A 9,496-nucleotide genomic window follows, 5' to 3' on the forward strand; every position below is an offset into this window, starting at 1 on the left:
ACTCTCTCTCTCTCTATCTCTCTCTCTCTCACATACATACACACAGCTACCAACTTTAAAAACGTTAGGCACCACACAGAATGTAAGGAGGACCAGAAGGAGATTGGTTTTTGATAGTTCAGGCTCACATTAGGCCTGTTACATATGAATCTAACCTTTTTCAAGCACATCTCATGAGTAGCAGAGCATTTTCTTTTCTTCCTACACCTACTATCAAGTTACCATGTTGTTAGCTAGCTAGGTAACGTGACTGAACAACGTTGTTTGTTATCGAAACAATCATAGTGGCCCGGGATTAGTTTTAAAATGGCCCGCGACAATGTTTGTGAAATCAAATCAAATGCATTATTGGCCAGGCGCACAGAATTCATGCACATAAAGAGAAAACCCCTTGTCATCCCTACAGGTTCTGATCTGGCGGACTCACTAAACACACATGCTTTGTTTGTAAATGATGTCTGAGTAATGGAGTGTGCCCCTGACATTCCACCACTGACATTATTGGCCCGGCGCATACAATAGACTAGTCTACTTCCCGTTTCATAAAAAATGTAATAGAATTTATAAATAAAACTGACTTTATTAACATTTTATAACAGGCGTCAGCTGGTTCTTTAGATCAGTAGGGCCGAGAAATGTGGTAGTATCATATGAAATGGTACTGTGGTATTATAAAATATTGGTGCCAGAAGTATCATGACGTTTTGTTACCGGGATATTACCACGATACTGATATACCGTGGAACACTAATCTAAACCAAAGTAAATCATTTTAAGATTGTTCTATACATCAGTTGGGGTCTCTAGAAGCTTCCATACCAGGTCCTAAACCTAGCATTAAAGGTGTGTGGGCTAATATAGTCAAAATGTTTGCCTTGGGGTAAGTTTAGCCAATGGGAAGTTGAACACATTTTAATGAAAGCCTGGGATTTGTTTGATCTACAGTATACACTGGGTTTACAAAACATTACGAACACCTACCTAATATCGAGTTGCACCCCCCCCCCCCTTTTGGCCCTCAGAAAAGCCTCACTTCGTCGGGGCATGGACTACAAGGTGTTGAAAGTGTACCACAGGGATGCTAGCCCATGTTGACTCCAATGCTTCACACGGTGTGCTTTACACCAATGCTTCACACGGTGTGCTTCACACCAATGCTTTACCCTCGTGGCTCAGTTACCCTCGGGGCTCAGTTACCCTCGTGGCTCAGTTACCCTCGTGGCTCAGTTACCCTCGGGGCTCAGTTACCCTCGTGGCTCAGTTACCCTCGTGGCTCAGTTACCCTAGTGGCTCAGTTACCCTCGTGGCTCAGTTACCCTCGTGGCTCAGTTGGTAGAGCATGGCGCTTGCAACACCGGGGTTGTGAGGCTCAGTTCCACTCGTGGCTCAGTATGAAGAAGAAAATAATCTGAAAATGTACAGTATGCACTTATGTAAGTTGGCTGAATGGCCTTTGGGTGGTGGACTGTTCTTGATACACACAGGAAACTGTTGATTAATGAAAAATCCAGTAGCATTGCAGTTCTTGACACACTCAAAACAGTGCGACTGGCATCTACTACTATACCCTGTTTTAAAGCACTTAAATTGTTTGCCTAACCCATACACCCTCTGAATGGCACACAATCCATGTCTCAAGACTTAAACATCCTTCTTTAACCTGTCTCCTCCTCTTCATCTACACTGATTGAAGTGGATTTAACAAGTGACATCAATAAGGGATCATAGCTTTCACCTGGTCAGTCTATGTCATGGAAGGAGCAGGTGTTACTAATGTTTTGTATACTCAGGACATCTTAAGCTTTCCAGAGAACATAAGATTATGAATCAACTGTCAAAATGGAGTTCAATCAGTGATCTGGGATGGTCTAGCGGTTAGGGCAGCTGCCTGTACAAATAACACTACCTTGTCAGCGTGGATTTGATTCCAGCCCTTCTGGCACAAATCACTCAGGGTAGGTTAGCCTAGTGGTGGACTAGTAACCGGAAGGTTGCAAGTTCAAACCCCCGAGCTGACAAGGTACAAATCTGTCGTTCTGCCCCTGAACAGTCAGTTAACCCACTGTTCCTAGGCCGTCATTGAAAATAAGAGTTTGTTCTTAACTGAGTTGCCTGGTTAAATATTGGTTAAAAAATAAATAAATTCCCGTCTTTGACTTGATTTAGTAACATGTGGACAAACATGGACAGATACCTTGACAAGAACTGACTGCACCAGACTCTTTTACAGACACTTTTCTTTAATGGAAAACATCAATCGGAAACTAATTCAATAATGACAGGTAGGTTACACCAACTGTAACGGGGTTCTTCCGTCGAAGGAGAGGCGGACCAATACGCAGCGTGGTTGAAGTTCATGGTTTTTTTAATAAGAAAATCTATACATGAACAAACTACAAGACAATAAATGTGAAAACCCGAAACCAGTCCCGTGTGGTACAAACACTGACACAGGAGACAATCACCCACAAAACCCAACACCAAACAGGCTACCTAAATATGGCTCCCAATCAGAGACAATGACTAACACCTGCCTCTGATTGAGAACCATATCAGGCCAAACACGGAAACAGACAAACTAGACACACAACATAGAATGCCCACTCAGATCACACCCTGACCAAACAAAACATAGAAACATACAAAGCAAACTATGGTCAGGGTGTGACAACAACATTAGTTTCCATTCATACAAAGTGTTGTGTAAATGCCACAGTAGATTTGTCACTCTTCATTTCAATTCTACAGAATGCTTGTCAAATAGATACATCACCCCGCAGGTCAAAAAGGACCAAGTTGTTCCGATGACAATACCAACCAAGGTCGAACATCTCTTCAAAGACTTTGGTTGCAAGCAGGCCAAAGACGTCGTCTTTTAGGGAGTGGTAGTGACTGTATTGACGGTTTAACTAGTGTCATGAAGGGTTGCAATGGGCTGCAATACATTCTGTAGGCTACCCGTTAGCCTATCCATTGCCACATTCTGGCTGCGTTTACACAGGCAGCCCAATTCTGACCTTTTTTTTCACTCATTGGTCATTTGACCAATCAGATGAGCTCTGAAAAAAAGATCATGATATTAAAGGTGTGATGTGATTGGTCAAAATACCAATTTAGTGGAAAAACATATCCGAATTGGGCTGCCTGTGAAAACCTATAGTAGGCTACTGTTTGTGTTTCCCTGGCAGAGTGGATGAGCTGAGTTGGGCCATCAGTTGATTGCTAACCGATTGAACAGCTTGTTGAGCAGCTGATTTTACCTCCCCCACTAGTGCACTATTCCCTATGGGTCCTGTCTAATCACGCCGACAATGATTCGGTCATTATCATTCAAAGAATCTGTGAGTTTTCCTCACCCATGTGTTCCCGTTAGAATTCTCCCACTGCATATCATCAGGCCTATATCATCATCATAATGATCCTTATATTATAAACCTATTATTATTCGTGAAGGTCTTCTTTAAGAAGTGGGGCAGTCCCAGTCCTCTCATAACCTGTAGTTTTTATGTAACTACCGGACAACACAGACACAGCAATACAGTATCCTGCCTATTGTTTTACCTTCAACATACAATAAAACAATTGATTCAAAAACTGATTTATCCCGTACAAATATATCCATTTGTTATAATCCACATAAGAATTCACACGAGACACGCTGTAGCCTGAACATAGCCTACAAAGACTACTTGAACTGACGCCCAGTAGACCTGCGGTCTAAAAATAGCCTGCATAGCCTATAAGCACAAAGACACTGATGGAACAGACCGGAAAGTTTAGCTTAAAATGTTGATAAACTATAACGACTTCACATTATAATCATAGCAATGGTGGTAATATGAACACCTGGTATAATGTATGGTAATGAACACATGGTATTATGGTAACACCTGGTATTATGAACACCTGGTAATATGAACACCTGGTAATATGAACACCTGGTATTATGAACACCTGGTATTATGAACACCTGGTATAATGAACACATGAACACCTGGTAATATGAACACCTGGTATTATGAACACCTGGTATTATGAACACCTGGTAATATGAACACCTGGTATTATGAACACCTGGTATTATGAACACCTGGTAATATGAACACCTGGTAATATGAACACCTGGTACTATGAACACCTGGTAATATGAACACCTGGTACTATGAACACCTGGTAATATGAACACGTGGTAATATGAACACATTCCAAAATGCAAACACTAGTCGAATGCACCACATATTACAGCAGTTTCCTGTGACAGAGAGAGGGGGGGGGTGTCTGGCTCAGTTGACGGCCCCATTCATCTATTAAATCACTGTCCTGCACACATCAATGAACCATCAGCCTGGCCTGTCCTCTCCCAGCTTCATAGTCAGAAGGAAGTGTGAAATTCCAGTCCATATGACAGGACTACAGCACAGCCAATCAGACACCATCCTTTAAGAGTCATGCCCCCCCTGTTGGACTATGCATTGTACACATTGCTAGTTGGGCCATGGGGTGTGGGCATTCCAATGAGTTGGGTCCGGGGATGTTGGATCAGAATCTGTTGTATTTATAAACAGTTTAAGGTACAATGTAGGTACGGTACTGCATTGAAAAGCCTACAAACACCGCTTCCAGCTGTCCCCTGGCGGCGATTCTAAATACTCAATATTCAATCAAATCCTCCTGCTGCAATATCATTTTACTCCTGCGACAAAAATGGGTCAAATTAAGATCCGACATCTGTAGGGTGCCATTTTCAGACACAGCCAATGTCTGGGCCATGTGAAACATTGGTAAACAATGTTAGCGTGCAAAATGACACCCTATTCCCTATGTAGGGCACTACTTTTGACCAGGACCCATAGGGAATAGTGCACTACTTTTGACCAGGACCCATAGGGAATAGTGCACTACTTTTGACCAGGACCCATAGGGAGTAGTGCACTACTTTTGACCAGGACCCATAGGGAATAGTGCACTACTTTTGACCAGGACACATAGGGAATAGTGCACTACTTTTGACCAGGACCCATAGGGAATAGTGCACCACTTTTGACCAGGACCCATAGGGAATAGTGCACTACTTTTGACCAGGAAAAATCTGTGCACTATATAGGGAGTAGGGTGCCATTTCAGACACAGACAATGGCTCATTCCCAAAACCTCTAGGGTCTTACGTTACAGACAACATCTAGCCAGTCAAGACAATACACAGAGGCAGCATACTACAATAACATAGACAATTCAATACCCACATGAGGAATTGTTGGCACAACACACTGACTTACCAATATGAAGGCACATCAACTGCATATTAACTGCACATATTGACCACAGAGTTGTACCACAGAGCTGTACCAAAGAGCTGTACTGTACCACAGAGCTGTACCACAGAGCTGTACCACAGAGCTCTACTACAGAGTTGTACCAGAGAGTTGTACCACAGAGCTGTACCAAAGAGCTGTACCAAAGAGCTGTACTGTACCACAGAGCTGTACCACAGAGCTGTACTACAGAATTGTACCACAGAGTTGTACCACAGAGCTGTACCACAGAGCTGTACTGTATCACATTACTGTACCACAGAGCTGTACCACATTACTGTACCACATTACTGTACCACAGATCTGTACCACATTACTGTACCACAGAGCTCTACCACATTACTGTACCACTGAGCTGTACCACAGAGCTGTACCACATTACTGTACCACAGAGCTGTACCACAGAGCTGTACCACATTACTGTACCACAGAGCTGTACCACAGAGCTGTACCACATTACTGTACCACATTACTGTACCACATTACTGTACCACAGAGCTGTATCACAGAGCTGTACCACATTACTGTATCACAGAGCTGTACCACATTACTGTACCACAGAGCTGTACCACAGAGCTCTACCACATTACTGTACCACAGAGCTGTACCACATTACTGTACCACAGAGCTGTACCACATTACTGTACCACATTACTGTACCACAGAGCTGTATCACAGAGCTGTACCACATTACTGTATCACAGAGCTGTACCACATTACTGTACCACTGAGCTCTACCACATTACTGTACCACAGAGCTCTACCACATTACTGTACCACATTACTGTACCACAGAGCTGTACCACATTACTGTACCACATTACTGTACCACAGAGCTGTATCACAGAGCTGTACCACATTACTGTATCACAGAGCTGTACCACATTACTGTACCACTGAGCTCTACCACATTACTGTACCACAGAGCTCTACCACATTACTGTACCACAGAGCTGTACCACAGAGCTGTACCACATTACTGTACCACATTACTGTACCACAGAGCTGTACCACAGAGCTGTACCACAGAGCTGTACCACATTACTGTACCACAGAGCTGTACCACAGAGCTCTACCACATTACTGTACCACATTACTGTACCACATTACTGTACCACTGAGCTGTACCACATTACTGTATCACAGAGCTGTACCACAAAGCTGTACCACATTACTGTATCACAGAGCTGTACCACAAAGCTGTACCACATTACTGTATCACAGAGCTGTACCACATTACTGTACCACATTACTGTACCACATTACTGTACCACAGAGCTGTACCACAAAGCTGTACCACATTACTGTACCACATTACTGTACCACAAAGCTGTACCACATTACTGTAACACAGAGCTGTACCACATTACTGTACCACATTACTGTACCACTGAGCTGTACCACATTACTGTACCACATTACTGTACCACATTACTGTACCACAGAGCTGTACCACAGAGCTCTACCACATTACTGTACCACAGAGCTGTACCACAGAGCTATACCACAGAGCTGTACCACAGAGCTCTACCACATTACTGTACCACATTACTGTATCACATTACTGTACCACAGAGCTGTACCACAGAGCTCTACCACAATACTGTACCACAGAGCTGTACCACATTACTGTATCACAGAGCTGTACCACATTACTGTACCACAGAGCTGTACCACATTACTGTACCACAGAGCTGTACCACATTACTGTACCACAGAGCTGTACCACAGAGCTGTACCACATTACTGTTCTAATACATAAAGGTACACATACTGTTCTAATACATAAAGGTACACATACTGTTCACATACATAAAGGTACACATACTGTTCTAATACATAAAGGTACACATACTGTTCTAATACATAAAGGTACACATACTGTTCTAATACATAAAGGTACACATACTGTTCTAATACATAAAGGTACACATACTGTTCACATACATAAAGGTACACATACTGTTCTAATACATAAAGGTACACATACTGTTCACATACATAAAGGTACACATACTGTTCTAATACATAAAGGTACACATACTGTTCTAATACATAAAGGTACACATACTGTTCTAATACATAAAGGTACACATACTGTTCTAATACATAAAGGTACACATACTGATCTGATACATAAAGGTACACATACTGTTCTAATACATAAAGGTACACATACTGTTCTAATACATAAAGGTACACATACTGTTCTGATACATAAAGGTACACATACTGTTCACATACATAAAGGTACACATACTGTTCTAATACATAAAGGTACACATACTGTTCTAATACATAAAGGTACACATACTGTTCACATACATAAAGGTACACATACTGTTCTAATACATAAAGGTACACATACTGTTCTAATACATAAAGGTACACATACTGTTCTAATACATAAAGGTACACATACTGTTCACATACATAAAGGTACACATACTGTTCTAATACATAAAGGTACACATACTGTTCTAATACATAAAGGTACACATACTGTTCTAATACATAAAGGTACACATACTGTTCTAATACATAAAGGTACACATACTGTTCTAATACATAAAGGTTCACATACTGTTCTAATACATAAAGGTACACATACTGTTCTAATACATAAAGGTACACATACTGTTCTAATACATAAAGGTACACATACTGTTCTAATACATAAAGGTACACATACTGTTCTAATACATAAAGGTTCACATACTGTTCTATGTAGGTCATCTATATAGCTGCTGTGGGATTTTGATTAAAGGCTCAATACATTCAAACAGGTCAGGAAACACTCAAGTGATTCACTCAAGTGATTCCAGATTAGCGGCCATTTCAAAGGGTGAGCAATTTCCCCACTCCCAATCAATCTGCATACCGCACTGAAACCTTTGATATCCCTTGGTTCTTCTATTCCCTTGGTACTACCATCCAACTACACCTGTCTGTCTCACAGTCTCTCCTCTTGGTAGACCTGTCTGTCTGTCTGTCTCACACTCTCTCCTCTTGGTAGACCTGTCTGTCTGTCTGTATGTCTGTCTGTCTCACACTCTCTCCCCTTGGTAGACCTGTCTGTCTGTCTGTCTCACACTCTCTCCTCTTGGTAGACCTGTCTGTCTGTCTGTCTCACATTCTCTCCTCTTGGTAGACCTGTCTGTCTGTCTGTCTCACATTCTCTCCTCTTGGTAGACCTGTCTGTCTGTCTGTCTGTCCGTCTGTCTCACACTCTCTCCTCTTGGTAGACCTGTCTGTCTGTCTGTCTCACACTCTCTCCTCTTGGTAGACCTGTCTGTCTGTCTCACACTCTCTCCCCTTGGTAGACCTGTCTGTCTGTCTGTCTCACACTCTCTCCTCTTGGTAGACCTGTCTGTCTGTCTGTCTCACACTCTCTCCTCTTGGTAGACCTGTCTGTCTGTCTGTCTGTCTGTCCGTCTGTCTCACACTCTCTCCTCTTGGTAGACCTGTCTGTCTCACATTCTCTCCTCTTGGTAGACCTGTCTGTCTGTCTGTCTCACATTCTCTCCTCTTGGTAGACCTGTCTGTCTGTCTGTCTCACATTCTCTCCTCTTGGTAGACCTGTCTGTCTGTCTGTCTCACATTCTCTCCTCTTGGTAGACCTGTCTGTCTGTCTGTCTCACATTCTCTCCTCTTGGTAGACCTGTCTGTCTGTCTGTCTCACATTCTCTCCTCTTGGTAAACCTGTATGTCTGTCTCACATTCTCTCCTCTTGGTGTACCTGTCTGTCTGTCTCATTCTCTCCTCTTGGTAGACCTGTCTGTCTGTCTGTCTGTCTCACATTCTCTCCTCTTGGTAGACCTGTCTGTCTGTCTCATTCTCTCCTCTTGGTAGACCTGTCTGTCTGTCTGTCTCACATTCTCTCCTCTTGGTAGACCTGTCTGTCTGTTTCACATTCTCTCCTCTTGGTAAACCTGTATGTCTGTCTGTCTCACATTCTCTCCTCTTGGTAGACCTGTCTGTCTATCTGTCTCACACTCTCTCCTCTTGGTAGACCTGTCTGTCTGTCTGTCTGTCTGTCTGTCTGTCTGTCTGTCTGTCTCACACTCTATCCTCTTGGTAGACCTGTATGTCTGTCTCTCTCTTACCATCCACCCGTCTGTCTCTCACACACTGTCCTCCTGACAGATGTGTTTTCCATTAATAAAGCTCAGACTGGCCACTGA

At 42.7% G+C, this 9,496-nt stretch overlaps 1 protein-coding gene across 1 annotated transcript in view; it reads right to left on the reverse strand.

Annotated features, from left to right (window-relative positions):
- Positions 1-9,436: 9,436 nt before the first annotated feature.
- The window catches only part of LOC139372246 (gastrin-releasing peptide receptor-like), a 10,078-nt gene continuing 10,018 nt past the window's right edge, over positions 9,437-9,496 (reverse strand). Inside the window, exon 3 of the mRNA XM_071112012.1 lies at positions 9,437-9,496. This exon is cut by the window's right edge and continues 339 nt beyond it. Within this exon, the coding sequence (XP_070968113.1) occupies positions 9,437-9,496 (60 nt within the window).

The sequence above is a fragment of the Oncorhynchus clarkii genome, chromosome 18, assembly GCF_045791955.1.
Source record: "Oncorhynchus clarkii lewisi isolate Uvic-CL-2024 chromosome 18, UVic_Ocla_1.0, whole genome shotgun sequence".
NCBI lineage: Eukaryota > Metazoa > Chordata > Actinopteri > Salmoniformes > Salmonidae > Oncorhynchus > Oncorhynchus clarkii.